At 31.9% G+C, this 15,760-nt stretch overlaps 1 protein-coding gene across 1 annotated transcript; it reads right to left on the bottom strand.

The window, feature by feature from the left end:
* Positions 1–13: 13 nt before the first annotated feature.
* On the bottom strand, positions 14–14,679 carry LOC145750948 (uncharacterized). Its single transcript, XM_082567019.1, is given in 27 exon segments — positions 14–119; positions 360–485; positions 865–998; positions 1,361–1,505; positions 1,739–1,863; positions 2,263–2,401; positions 2,953–3,115; positions 3,650–3,791; positions 4,213–4,312; positions 4,593–4,710; positions 5,197–5,390; positions 5,837–5,922; positions 6,057–6,161; positions 6,775–6,975; positions 7,548–7,670; positions 7,785–7,847; positions 8,198–8,350; positions 8,782–9,206; positions 9,424–9,535; positions 9,723–10,275; positions 10,663–10,848; positions 11,302–11,430; positions 12,029–12,222; positions 12,650–12,801; positions 13,349–13,488; positions 13,710–13,776; positions 14,295–14,679. Coding segments are annotated over 27 exon segments (4,566 nt in total).
* Between the last annotated feature and the right edge of the window lie 1,081 nt (positions 14,680–15,760).

Raw genomic sequence — 15,760 nt, 5'->3', positions numbered from 1 at the left:
AAATCAAAAAACTTTAATCTGATATATCACATTTGGCGCTGAAACCTTTCTTTCTATCATCAAGATTAAATAATTTTGGATCGGAGCCTTGTCTTAATACATTCACTATCTTTGCTCCTCTGCATAATACATATAAACATTACAATATCTACTTTTCTGCTCTAAATATATATTTACTCAAGAACAATAAAAACTTGTCTATATATGCTTTTACTTTTTACTTATTCAAGCATTTTCGCATCAGTAATTTTAAAACTTTTTAATATTATCTCAATTTTTTTCAATAACATAGTCCAGGCAACTTTTCAATAACATAGTCCAGGAAAACCACTAAAACAAAAATCAAATTATTTTCCTACCTTGTCCAGACATCCATAAATAAATCTGGATCATCAATTTCTGCTACTCCCATTGCCTTCTTCCTTCTAGGAGGTAGAATTAATTTCAATCCATGCTCAAGTGAGAAGTGTAGAGTGGGTGGTTCGCTGTCTGTAATGTTTAAACTATTGTTAGAAATGTTGTTATTTTAAGGTGTAAGTATACAACTTTGACCAGCAGCGTGGTGTAGTAGTAAGAACACTTGCTACACCACCATGAGGTCATGGGTTCAATCCCCGATGCTCTCATGCTGTAGCGCCCTTGAGTAAGGCGCTATAAGCGGTATGAACTCCTGCTGAGCTAGCACTTAATAAGCAGAAAAGTTATCGGGCAATTATATTCTATATAATATCCCAAACTGGCAAAGGCAACTAGACACTGGGTTGGAGCTAGACACTGGGTACATTAACCTAACTCAATTTAAAACTGGGCAGAAAAAAAACACAATTTTTTTTTCAATATATCCTTTAGCACATAAACTAATACTTACGTAACAACCCTTTAACTATATCATAAGGCTGCTTCTTTTTAGGCAAATCATTCACATAATCAGGAAACACCGGACTGTTCTTTGATCTGCCCGGCTCACATGTTTCATTTGACATTTGGGAGGCTGGCATCTAAACAAATATATACAAGTAAAATGTTAAAATCAGTGCAACTAGCATGTTTTTTTTTTTTGATTTTTCGCACATTGATAAAAGTAAATAATAAATACGATATACAATTAATATTACAACAATGCGACGGGAAAAAATGACAAAATCAATTTAATGATTTAAAACATGCCAAAAGTAATAATGTTTATACAAAGATTTTAAGTATGTTATGGCATGGTCACCAAACCCAATATAAATTTGTTGTAGCAATTTAAAGAAAGACAACAGTTTATTAATCAGAAAATGATACATGTTTTGCCTTGACAAAGGTAGCTCAAAAGCTGGTAAAAGTATATGGAAACTATGCTCTATTACAAATTAACAATAAATTTTTTAAATACTTGTAGTTTTTTCTTTAACTGTCTGCGATATTTTTTCACAAGACTTTTTTTTCTCTCCCGGACATCTTCTGTATGTTGCTTCCGAATTTTTTTCTTCGAAACATAAGCAAATTTCTCATGTCGAAATCTTAGAAAAATTAAAACTTTTTTATTTATGTAAACATAAATAATAACAATAAACCAATGATTAGAAAAAATAATAAGGCAATATTTTTGCAAAACTTGCAAAGTCAACTCAAGACTGGGACAAAGTAACAAATGTTACTCTATGTTTAGGCTGTAAAGTCAACTACATCAAAAATAAGTAAATAAAAATTAAAAAGGCAAGTTTAGCAGAAACTAAAAGTTATTAAAATTTACTTTTTCCAGAAGTGTATAAGTAAAGGAAATATAGCCAACACAGCTTCATGAAATAAACCTCTGCCTATTTTTCCACTAAAAATATTTTTAGTTATAGCATCTTCAACTTCTGTGTCCACATTAACCTACGTTAACATCATAAAACAAATAATTGAAAATCTTGATATCGCCAAAAATTTACAATAAAAATTTAACAAAGAAAGTCGAATGCGCAACTTAAACATAAAATTACATCACTCCGACTCAGTTATGAGTTGCCTGTGGCAGTTTGGGATCTTATAAATTATAATTGCCTGGTAATTATACTGCTGATTACGTGCTGGCTCAGCAGGAGTTCATATCATTTATAGCACCTTACTCAAGGGTGCTACAGCATGAGAGCAGTGGGGATTAAACCCACGACCTCATGTGTGGTGTAGCAAGTGTTCTTACCACTACACCACACTGCCAGTCTTTTAAAGTCGAATTTAACTTTCACAAAAAAAAATCCATGTAAACCCAATATATAACAATTATCTATTCACCCTTGTCCTAGGAGGAACAGAGGAGTTTAAAAAACAACCCATGATAAATTCAGATTTCTCCTTTACATCTAAAAAGTCTTGTTCAACATAACAACCAAACCTGATCATGTTATGCAAGTTGTCCATCATTGAAACATACCTAGAAGTCAGTAAACAATAAACGAATATTAAAATAAATTTAGTAGAATGTCTTTAAATATTAACAAGCCTAAGTTGTTACCCTATATCTTAGTGTGAAAATGCTCCCTTTATGGTCTTAAAAATAGGTTTTATTTGTTACCCCAACACAGTCTTTAGTTGCCTACAGTTTGAGATATTATTAAAAATGCAAATAGATAATTAATCGAACTGATTACAGGCTTAGCAAAAGTCATCTTTTATAGTGAAGGTTGATAGTTACTTGAGAGCACTACTAGATGGAAGCACTGAACATCAAACCAATGACCTTAAATTATATAGTCAAGTGTTCTAAAGCTATTAAGTATGAGGCCCCTCTAATAATACTATTGGCATATTGTCTGATTTTTCACTTCTGTTCCAATATTTATGTTACATTTAACAGGTTTATATTAAGGTAACATAACCACGTTAATCATATACTACGACTGGCAAAAGCAACTTGGGACTTGTCAATATAGATTTACATGGAAATTTTAGCTTCTTTTTCACAAACCACTTTTCTAATATTACCTTGTAGCTTCTGCCCAAAATACCAGATCATTTGGCAGAAAGTTCAAAGTGATTGATTTTCCATTCACATCTTTCTTTGTATGATTAAGATAGATGTCGGTGTTAAGATGTTTATACATAACTGTTTCATTTTTTCGAAACAACAACGCTGTACTACTTGCATCTGAAAAAACAATATTTAAAAATTACATTTTGTTGTATATATCTTTATCGTCGATGTGGGAAAGTCTAATGCGTGACTTAAACATAGAGTGACATCAGTTACTCCGACCCAGTCTCGAGTTGCCTGTGGCAGTTTGGGATATCATAGATTATTATTCCCTGATAATTATACTGCTTGTTAAGTGCTGGCTCAGCAGGAGTTCATACCGTTTATAGCGCCTTACTCAAGGGTGCTACAGCACGAGATCAGTAGGAATTGAACCCACGACCTCATGTGTGGTGTAGCAAGTGCTTTAATTAGTAATAAAGCTATTACCTTTAACAACGTTTTTATTAACATATTGTTTAAGTTGCCAATGGCTTGGTGTAGTGGTTAGAACACCTGCATTTACTACATTAAGTTCTTGGTTTGATCTGCACTGCTTTTATGTTGTAGTGCCATCAAATAAGACAAATAAACTACTGCTAAGCCAACGCACTGTATTTTAGTATCTACATTTTTTACAATTTATTACAATTAGTTACATTCCCCCACCAGCCTTCAGTTCACTTGACGGCCTGTTCGGCAAGCTTTCTAAATACTTATAAAACTCCTGAAATTTCTTGGCATCTCGCATTGACTTAATAAAACGGGCTGCTTTTCTCATAAACTCACTGAATACCTTCCAAATATGTGCCTAAAATATTTCTTTTTATTAAATCAGATTTAACACCAAAGTTTATAGACTAACCAGTAATAAATATTTATCTTTTATTAAAGTTTTTTAATTTATAGTTTTAAAAATTTCTTATTTTTTTTAATATTTATTTATCGTCAATGTGGAAAGGTAAACTTTTTGACCTAAACATCGATTACCCCGACCTAGTTTTAAGTTGCCTTTGTCATTTGAAATATTATAGTTTATAATTGTCTGATAATTATGCTGCTAATTAAGTGCTGGCTTTGCAGGAGTTCATACTCTGTTGATATTGCCTTACTCAAGGGCGCTACGAAAGGACCTCATGTAGTGAAGTGTTCTAATCACTATACCACTGCTGGAAAATTAGCTATATTGGTTCTGGTATAAGTTATACAATACCACTTTACAATGTGTTTACCAGTTTAGTTTTAAAAGCTTCAAGTCCAAGCCTTTCTTCTGGTTCAACCACAACACTCTTAACCTCAGGTAATTCAAATGTGTTAAAATATCTTTGTGCCCTATAATATAAAAAATAAACCATTAATAATATTTGCTAATACAAACAAAATTAATATAAATTGACTACGTAAGGGGCAGAGTTTATACCACTTTTATATAGTTGCAACTTATGCAAGGCAATGCGGGTAATATAAACTTCTGTTGAGCCAAAAACCATTAAAAAGATAAATTAGAGAGAATATATCAAAAACTAACAAAGGCAACTTCTATATTAGAGCATTAAAGACTTAAAAAATTAACAAAAAATGACTAAATCTTTAAAAAATTAAACAGACTTACCAATTCTTGTCCAAACTCTTCACAACTTCATTCGAAGCTTCAACTAACATTGAAGTTGTTGCCGTTTCAACATTTGCCAATTCTTTAATGATTTCAGCATTGCATTGTAGCATCACACCTATTAAAAATAACAACTCAGTCATAACGTTGTGTATCAAATTAAAAGGAGTTAGGTTAGAGCTTAAACTATACCACACTAGCAACAACTATACCACACTGCTTAGGTTATAAAGTCGCCTTTACACATTAAGGATCAATCGGCAACATGATGTAGTGGTCAGAACACTTGGTTTCACTACATAAGGTTTTGGGTTCAATCCCCACTGATTTCATGCCGTAGCGCCCTTAAGTAAGGCGCTATAAATGGTATAAACTCCTGCTGAGCCAATACTTAATCAGCAGCTTAGTTATCGGGCAATTATAATCTTTAATAACTGCCGAGATAACTCTAGACTGGGTCAGGGTAACTGATGTTACTCTATGTTAAGGTCATGAAGTTGACCTTCCCATATCAAGATTAAAAAATATAAAATAATGAATATATACTGAAAATAAACACTTTTTCTAAAAAATATTAAATTTAAGTTTTAAAAACAATCCCCACCTCCTCCTGCCAACCGTCCAAAAAAATTTTTCAGAACCTGTTGACCTTTCTTTCTCCTTCCAGCTGGTTTTTCGGTTCGTTTCAATAACTCAACACTTTTACAGAACAGTAATGGGGCCTCAGATTTATGTAATTTCATGTAACGTTTAAAGAATTCAAATTGTAAAGGATCTTTTAATACATCTTGCAGTTTCCTATTAAAAGATAATTATTTAAACAGTTTAAAATTGTTTATTATTTACTAATTTTTTTTGTATATATCTTTATCGTCGAGGTGGGAAAGTCGATACTCGACCTAAACATAGAGTAACATCAGTTACTCCGACCCAGTCTCGAGTTGCCTTCAGCAGTTTGGGTTATTATAGATTATAACTACTGATGGTTAAACCGCTGATTAAGTGTTGGGTCGGCAGGAGTTTATTGTTTTATAGCGCCCTACTCAAAGGTGCTACAGCATAAGAGCAGAGGGGATTTTAAAAATTAGATAAATTTTTAGATTTTAGAATAAAAAAATGCATGTTTATAAAACTATACAACATAGTTTATTTAATGTTTTAAAGCTACAAAAAATGATATGAACAATTCCAAATTCACATTAAAAACAATAAAAACCCAATAAATTTGTAAATTTTTCACTTACTTAGGTCGTTCAAGAGGCCTAGTCATAACAACTCCATTCTTTCTGATTGGACGTAGGAATAAAGGTTTCAAATCTCTCTTTATGGGCTTGGGAGCACGAACAACCCTAAAAAGTAATTTTAATTTATTTTACTTATACCAACACATAATTATATATACAATGCAAAATAATTTTTCAGTTACTTTATTTTAGTATCACTGAAATTTAATTTAATCTTAACAAATTACTTGTTATATAAAGAATAGTCAATGCCAGCTCTTGGATATTCCTTTACAATATATTGAGCAATTACTTTAGGATCCAATTTGGGCACTGAGAAAAAAAACTAGGTTCAGTGTAAATCGCTATTTAATGCATGTCAATAGATGATATATATTTATGTTCTCAATTTACAGGACTACAGATTGTGGTGTGTACTAATATAGTTTTTTTTTGTATATATCTTTTCCCTCAATGTGGGAAAGTCAAATGCACGACTTCAACATAGAGTAACATCAGTTACCCCGACCCAGTCTCGCGTTGCCTTTGGCAGTTTTGGATATTTTAGATTATAATTGCCAGATAATAAAGCTGCTGATTAAGTGCTGGCTAAGCAGGAGTTCATACTGTTTATAGCGCCTTACTCAAGGGCGCTACAGCATGAGAGCAGTGAGTATTAAACCCACGACCTTATGTGTGGTGTAGCAAGTGTTTTTACCACTACACCACATTGCCGGCATGCACTTTTCGACCCCGGTTTGCACTTTTCCATTACATACCAGATACGAAGACAAGACTTATAAGTATGTGATACCAAAGTATTACCTTTTTTTTTTTTAACAAATACTACCAACCTAATTATAATGAGGGTTCATCGAAATAAAAGCAATAAAATGTACAAACTATTTAAATTATTTTGTCTGAGAAAAAAAATATGAATTCTTACAAATTGGTCGAACTCTGATCGGGATCGGAGGCATTCCTCCTTCCTCATCACTGCTTTCATCTCCAATAAACTCATTGTAGCGGAAATCATCCTTAATATTACCTCTTGTTGTCCATAGCAACAGGCGATATGCTCTTGCTGTTCGGTACCTCATATGACCTTCATCGCTAGGACCCAGGGTACCAAGGTTCCCAGACTGTGCAAAAATTTGAAGCTAAAAAATGTAAATAATTAAAAAAGAAAGTACTCAACAGAAGCGTGGTGTAGTAGTAAGAACACTTGCTACACAACATATGAGGTCATGGGTTAAATCTCCACTGATCTCATGCTGTAGCACCCTTGAGTAAGGCGCTATAAACAACGTAAACTCCTGCTGAGCCAGCACTTAATCAGCAGCATAATTACTGGGCAATTATAATCTATATTATCCCAAACTGCAAAAAGGCAACTCGAGACTGGTTCGTTGTAACAGTTGTTACTCCATGTTAAAGTCGCGCATTCGACTTTCCCACATCGAGGATAAAGATATACACAATGCTCTCATGCTGTAGCACCTTAGGGTAAGTGTTACAAACTGTTGCTAAGCCAATACTTAATCAGCAGCTTATGATAATCGAGCAATCATAATCTATAATATCCCAAACTGGCAAAACAATTCGAGACTGGGTCAGGGTAACTGATGTTACTCTATGTTTATGCTGTGAAGTTATAATGTGAAAAGAATAACTAATGTAGGTGCAAAGTAAACTAAAAACCTTGAAAACATTTATTAAATATCATATTTACATTATCAATGTGTCTATCAGTAACATTAGGAATGTGGGGGCCTCGTAAATCAGGAAAAACGTTTGATTCGTTTCTATGTGAGGGAAAAGAATTTCTTTGCAATATTGTTTTATCACAAATTACCTAAAACATAGAAACTCAATTAATAAATTTAGGTGCAACAAAGTAAAATTTACCAACAACTTTTTGATGTAGGAAAGTATTGAATTTCTTACGAAACGAAAAAGAATAGCTTACCGCTTGTTCAAGAAACTTTCTTTGTTCAAATATAGCAAATAAAACCCATTTTTCCTTCAAAATCTAACAACAAAAAATAAAAAAATAAATATAAATAGCAAGAAGTAAAAGTAAGCACACTTGCTACACCACCATGAGGTTGTGGGTTCAATCCCCACTGCTCTCATGCTGTAGCGCCCTTGAGTAAGGTGCTATAATCGGTATAAACTTCTGCTGAGCCAGCACTTAGTCAGCAGCATAATTACCGGGCAATTATAGACTATTTAATACCCCAAACTGCCACAGGTAACTCGAGATTTGGTCTGAGTAACTGATGTTACTCTATGTTTAAGTCGCGCATTCGACCTTACCACATCAAGGATAAATATATATACAAAAAAACATTTTTTATATATAAAAAAAAATTACTTTACATTTTCTAAATGTCGTTGTAGTTGTATTAAACTGACTGGAAATTCCAGATCATTTGAAATATTTGAGATTAAGTCAAAGTTGAAATCAACCTCATCGAACAAACTTTTAAGACTGGTTTCTACTTCACCAAAAGTTTTCATCAGAGAATTCACCTTAACATAAAAAATAAACCCAAATCAATTAATTGTATTCTACAGCAGAACTTTAGTTTTGCAGACGATATATATTGGCCATGTATTATTGGTCTATAATACTGTATTGATTGATTTGTTTTTAAATATAAAGTTTAAATAAGTAAGCCTATCTTTATTGTCTAACAAAAAAGTGAAAAATATTAAAATCTAAAGTTTAATTCACAACTACCTAAAACAAAGCTTAATGGATTAAATATTTGTATGTGTATCCAATTTATAGGCCTAAAATATAAATAAAATTTCCATCTGTGGTGCACAGGTAATTTATCGTGGGTTTTAATTGCAAGTTGCAAGTTTTTTATGTCAATTAAAATGCCAAAAGTAGAGCAGGCTATTAATTAGTTAGAACAAATATTGGATAAACACACCAAGTAACATCAATAGCTTGCCTGGTCTACAACTTCAGCAGTTGAAAGTAATGTAAAAGTTGTCCTTAGTAATTCAATTTCTTTCCATAAATCCAAAGCACAAATCAATCTGTGAAAATCCACACTTTCCTGGACACCAGTATCACCATGACAATTATCTTCCATCTTAGCAGTTTGTTGACTTTCTAGATATTCCCTAAATGGCTGTGATGCAACAGCATCTGATGATAGAATATCCCAAACTTTCATATATGGTTTCGTACCTTTCAAGTAATCCTGTTTTTTAGTTTCAAGTCTTTTTATAACACTGGTTTGGGAAGGGTTTGTTGATATTGGTGCAGATAGTAACAAGCTTGATAAGGTCGTGCTTGTTCTGCTTGGTATTGGAGATATAGTTGAAGCAATTAGAGGCAAGTTTTCGTGTTTTTGGTCAAGTCGATTCTCATCTAAAAATATGAATATGCCTATAAATTATGCAATGCATAGTTGTATACAAAAATATAATTAAACAATTATTAAACAACTGCTAAATAGATAATATCAGTTCAAAAAAAGGTCGAGACCTTATGCAACTAAGACAAAGAAAGAAAACACAAAATCGACAACACAGACCTTAATATATTAAATTTTAAGGTAATGTTGACTTGCAACCTTAATAATTACCTCTTTTGTTGTCAACAATTGACTTGGAAGCATAAGATGCAGCAGATTGACTTCTATTTTTTGTATTGGGAACATAAGGCTTGGCAGACCTTCTTCTAGATCGAGGTTGTGTCTAAATAAATAAAAAAGCTTTTAAAAATATTTTTTCTGCAGTTAGATTACACTTTATTTTTTAATCAGAAAAATTGTGTCTTTCAGATTTTTTATGTATATACTTAAAAAAGACTACCATTACTTTTTAATTATTATGTTGTATTATTATTTTATGTAAAAAATAAAGTATATATCACTTAAATAACCTTTTTTAACTTCTCTTTTTGGTTTGTAATAACAGATCGAGATTTCCGGATACTTGGTTCCAGAGACAAAAAGGCATCACTCCTTTGTATTACAGCACTTTTACTTCTCTGTGTTTTAAGCTGGGCTGGCGATGCACTTTGAGGTTTAATTTGTTGTGTTGCAACTGGAGCAGTATTTACTACCACTGGAGCAGGAGTATTGCTTGATGGCCTGGAATGAATTTGACTTGTTGTTGCAACACCGGTGGTTGTGACATTGTTAGTAACATTTAAGCTCCTGGCACTAGAACCTTCTGCAGTAGGAGGTGAATCCCCCTTTTCAAAATTAACTTGACTCTTATTACCATCGCTTGAATCAATTTGTTGAATTTCGCTTGCGTCTTCTGTGGCCGTAGTTTCCTCGTGAATTTGGATTAAAACCCGTTCTAAATCATGAAACATGGTGCTTTGTTCGTCAGATTGGTTGATTTGAGACTGAACAGGTCTCCACAGTTGTTCATCTGATATTACCCTGGATTGATCGGTGTGAGGTTCAGAAAGATCAGCTTCATATCTGTGTTTAAGTATTTTTAGTGTCATTGTTATTTTAATAATAAATTATTATTTATACAGATTATGAATATCATGGTAACTGTTTTATTATCATAGGCTTTATATATTGACTGACAGTGTGGTGCAAGGGCAGAAAACTTGACTTTACTACAGGATGCCCTTGGTTTGATCCCCACTGCTTTCATGCTGTAGTTCCCTTAAAGGGTTATAAATAAATAAACTAATACCAGCAGCTTAATTATTAGTAAATTATAATATACAATATCCCAAACTGCCAAAGACAACTCGAGACTGGGTCGGGGTAACTGATGTTACTCTATGTTTAGGTCGTGAAGTCGACCTTCCCACATTAAGGATAAAAAAATAGTAAAAAAAGAAGGTAACCTACCCATCAGCATATAACACTCTGGAATCGACCGAAGCGCGACTTTCAATTTCAGAATAACAGGAATGTGATGAAGGCTCTGTCGAAATTTTTGCAGAAGTTAATCGCTTTTGCTCTTTCACTGGAAAACCTTTGGTTAGAATTTCATGTTCTAAAAGAAGATCAAACTCCTCTTCCTCATCTTGTTTACTGAACAAAAAAATTTACTTAATTATTTTATTTTAAATAAAATATAAAGAATTATGTGTTAATAAACATATGCCAGAAAAAAGTTACCGTGAAAATTAAGGTGAAAAGCCTTTTGCAATAATGTGCTTTTTTATATATCTTTATCCTCGAAGTGGAAAGGTTGAATGCGCGACCTAAACATAGAGTAACATCAGTTACTCCGACCCAGTCTTGAGTTGCCTGTGGCAGTTTGGGATATTATAGAATATAATTGCCCGGTAATTATGCTGCTGATTAAGTGCTGGCTCAGCAGGAGTTTAGACCTTTAATAGCGCCTTACTCAAGGGCGCTACAGCATGAGATCTGTAGGGATTGAACCCACGACCTCATGTGTGGTGTAGCAAGTGTTCTTACCACTACACCACGCTGCCGCTACTATTGGTAGTTTAAGTTAAAAATAAATAAAAAACTTACTCTAATGCAGTAAATGATACAGACATTTCTTTCCCAAATATATTCTCGTGAATGTAATCAACATCTTCTGTTCCTAACATTTGAGAAACTTGGGTTTTAATTTTTTTAGGTTCATCCAACCATTCATCTCTAAAATATCATAAAAAAATGATTGTTAACACAAAACAACATTAAATTGATTTAAAAGTTTGACATATTTGATTTAAAACTATTAACCAAGGACTTATATTTAAATTAAATTAGTGATCTACAATAAATGATAAACTACTTACAATTAAACAAATAAATACATTCCAAAAAAGATGATCTATTAAAAATTTTAAAATTTATACCACTTTATAAATGTACTCACAATTAAGGTAAACTACTGAACTAAATTAGAAAACTACGATGAACAGCATATAGATTTAACCGGCAGCGTAGTGTAATGGTAAGAACACTTGCTACACCACACATGAGGTCATGGGTTCAATCCTCACAGATCTCATGCTGTAGCGCCCTTGACTTAGCTAGCACTTAATCAGCAGCATAGTTATCGGGCAATTATAATTTATAATATCCCAAACTGTCACAGGCAACTTGAGACTGGGTCGGAGTAACTTATGTTACTCTATGTTCAAGTCGCGCATTCGACTTTCCCACATCGAGGATAAAGATATATACAAAAAAATACATAAATTAATTCCTAAAAAACAATCTATTTAATAAAAAAACATAGAATACTTACTGTACAACTTCTTTTTTCGTCAGCACACTTTCAGCTTCTTCTTCATGGTCTTTATACATCGAGACCCATTTACTCTCCCTTCCCGAACCCCTAAGGTGTGCTTCAGGGTCTGGGATCACTCGGACAAACTGGGATTGCATCAACGCTTGTCGGATCATTCTTCCAACATCGTCGAGAGTGTCTATCGCAGCAATCTGTGTAAAAATTAAAGAAATAGTTTAAAAATATTCAAAATCTTAAAAAATTAATCGTAAAATGCTTTTGATGATGAAAACCTGACTTTAAGATAATGTAAAGATTATTGCTGGGATCTGTGTTAAAATTTAAAAAGTAATTAAAAATACAAAATAGAAAAAAATGTTAAAGTTTCTGCTAACAAATTAAGATGAAAATCCGAAATTATAAATTTGTAAAACTATTTTTTATTGCTGTAATCTGCGTTAAAGTTTGAAAAACTAAAGTGTTAAATTATTAAAAAAAAATCAAGATCCTAAAATTGAACAATCAAATTTTAAACTTTGAAATTTAAAATGTGTAAAAATTTGTTGCAATGCGAAAAATTGTATAGCATTAAATATACATAAAAAGTTTCTGAAAGTTTGAATTTGAAGATCCTGTTACCTGTCTTAACTTATATCTGTCCTCCACTTTCATGTACTTGCACTGAGCTAAATATTTGATCAACCAATAACAAACAATTCGCTTAAAAACTTGATTTTTTATCTGAAGAGTTTCTTGATATCCTATCTTCTGTGTTTCCTCACCAGTCTCAACTTAAACAAAATATTTTTTATGCAAAAATGTAATAATTTGTTTTGAAAGCCCTTTTTTCTACTACATTTTTTTTCTTATTTTGGTTTTTCGCACGTTGATAAAAGTAAATAATAAATACGATATACAATTAATATTACAACAATGCGACGGGGAAAAATGAGAAAAAAAATGACAAAATCAATTTAATGTTTTAAATCATTAAATTGATTTTGTCATTTTTTCCCGTCGCATTGTTGTAATATTAATTGTGGATCCTGGGTTTAATCCCTACTGCTTTCATTCTATAATCAGCAGTTTTAGACAATTATAATCTATAATTTTAAAAATACTTAAAACTGGGTTGAGTTAACTGATGTTATTCTATGTGTAGACTATGAAGTTAACCTTTCTACATCAAAGATAAATAAATATTTACAAAAATTATTCATTAAAGGAAAAAAAAGGCTGAGTGTACCTTATTTACTGTTAATATTTAAGCCACCTTTTTATCAAAAATGATTGTAAACTATTTATAGAAAAATTCTACAAATATTTTTGTTTCTAAACCTAATTTAATTCTGTCTAGAATACTAAATGGTAAACAATGCTGGCTCCCTCTCATAAAATATTTCTTCTGGATTTCTCGCAAAAAAGTTACCCTTTCACTAATTTCTTGAAACTCCATAAGCTCAACAGCCATCCAAAACCTACATTTTTTTCATAAGAAACAAATCTGTCAATGCTTATATAATCTTTAGTTGGCAGACCTAAATTTTTCTCTAAATACTTTTTTGTTGATAGGTTTACTCTATTATTCATGTTAAGAATGGGTCAATATCACTACAATAGCACCAAACTTTTTAGTTTTGATTAATTTCAATCTATGTTATTAATATCAAAATTTAAATAGCTTTAAATCAAGTCCTACCCTATAAGAGTATAGTCAGAAGCAGTTGAACTTTCAATGTAAGTTGTAAACTTTAACATTTGTGAAACTTTACAAAGATATTTTCTTTTTAAATCATCCAAGTATTTTAAACCTAAAAAATAAAAAAAAATACCAAAATTAAAGATCCGTTTTACAAAACAAAAATAGAGTAATATCTTAAGTTAACAGGCGGCATCCTGGTGTACCCATTATTTTTATAATTTTTTACTGTTTTAATTTTTAATTGGTTAGCATACTTGACTTTATAACATGAGATTGTGGGTTTAATTCCCACTACTTCCAATGCTGTGGCACCTTAAAGTAATGCTCTATAAACATTATGCACTTTTGCTAAGTTAACACCTAATCAACAGCTAAATTATCGGTCAATTATAATCTATAATATCCCAAACTGTAAAAGTCAACTCCAGACTGGGTCCGGGTAACTGGTGTTACTCTATGTTTAGGTCATGAAGTCACTTTCTTCACATTAAAAATAAATCTATAAAAAAAGTAAGTTTTACAAAGAAAACAACAATCATTTAATTCGCATTTAAATTACTAAAAAAAGGAAGTTATTCTTACCAATATGGCCAAGTTTTGATTTCTCTTTTTCATTATCAGATAAACTTTCCAATATTTTTGAATCAGTTTTCATTCCATTTTTGTCAAACACAAACTTTCCAATATCACTGCATAAATTAAATTCCCCTCTAACTTTTGACTTACAGAATAATGAATACCGATTTTTGTACAGCCATTCAAACACATTGTCTTTCGAGATACGCGTTCTATCACGAGGTATACGCGACGGTGGTGGGTCGAATAAAAATTTCTGTTTTTTTGCCAAGTACGAAACTCGTTGTCCGAAAATTGGAAGACAACAAAATTTGTTGAAATAGTCGCGAAAAATTTGATCGTTTTCTAAGCTATCCTGAAACTCGAATAAGCCCAGCTTTTTACGTGACATTTTCACAAAAATATTATACCTAAAAATACAAATTTTTATATCAAAACCAAGTAATTTTTGCTAAAATTATAAATTTACCCAAAGATTATTTCTTAAACATTTGTTTATAAAATAAACGCACGTGCGCAGCGTTGTCATGGAAAAACAATCCTATTTATGACGTCATTTTTTACTATTAACAGCTAATTATAATATTAAAAATTATTATTTTTATGTTTTAAAGCAAAATTTAAATAAAAAATATATCAGAGATGCTTAAATTTTTGTGGTGATATGACAACTATATGTCGCAAAAATTTTCGTAACAACTGTGGGAAAGTCCCTAAATTTAGATTCCTATATGCTGTTGACATAAAACTTTTAAATAAAATATTGCTAATCGGTCAAAGTATGGTAGTAGGAGTGGTAGTTCAATGAAACTTGTATATTTTGCACCACTAGCTTTTACTTATATGCAAAATTTAGTTTTAAGTTTGCGAAAAAAAAACTGTATTTAATTTTAGGAAAGTACTACGCCTAATATTTTTTAATCTAGTTTATAACTAAGACAAGATCCTTTAATTATTATAGAATAATGCTGAATTTAATTGGCTTAAAAGTTGTGGAATACGAAAATTTGGATAACGAATCGAACGTAAGTTTTTTTTATTTAAATATACCCAAAAATGTATTTTAGGAGTTGTGGTGTAGCCATTGACAATGCAGCGTTAAGTTATGCGTTAACTCTATTTACTTCTGCTAAGCCCCAAAACTAATAGGCAGCTAAATTTTTAAGCAATATTACCAGTCTTTGTATTGCTGAAGTTAAAGCTTCTCAAAACTGGGCCGCAGTTATTATTGTTAACTTAGATGCCTATGTTAAATTCATAAATCTTTTTCGCGCATCGATGATAAATAAATATAAAAAATACCAAATTTATTGGATCATAAATTTTTTTAAACTGTGGTAAAAGGACTGGTTTACGCTACTGTTGAAATATATATTTACCGACAGCGTGGTGTAGAGGTAAGAACACTTGCTACATGTGGCGTAGTGGTAACAACACTTGTTTAATCCCCACTGATCTCATGCTGTAGCGCC

The sequence above is a fragment of the Corella eumyota genome, chromosome 4, assembly GCF_963082875.1.
Source record: "Corella eumyota chromosome 4, kaCorEumy4.1, whole genome shotgun sequence".
NCBI lineage: Eukaryota > Metazoa > Chordata > Ascidiacea > Phlebobranchia > Corellidae > Corella > Corella eumyota.
The sequence above is the reverse complement of the archived record's forward strand: the minus strand, read 5'-3'. Positions and strand labels throughout refer to the sequence as shown.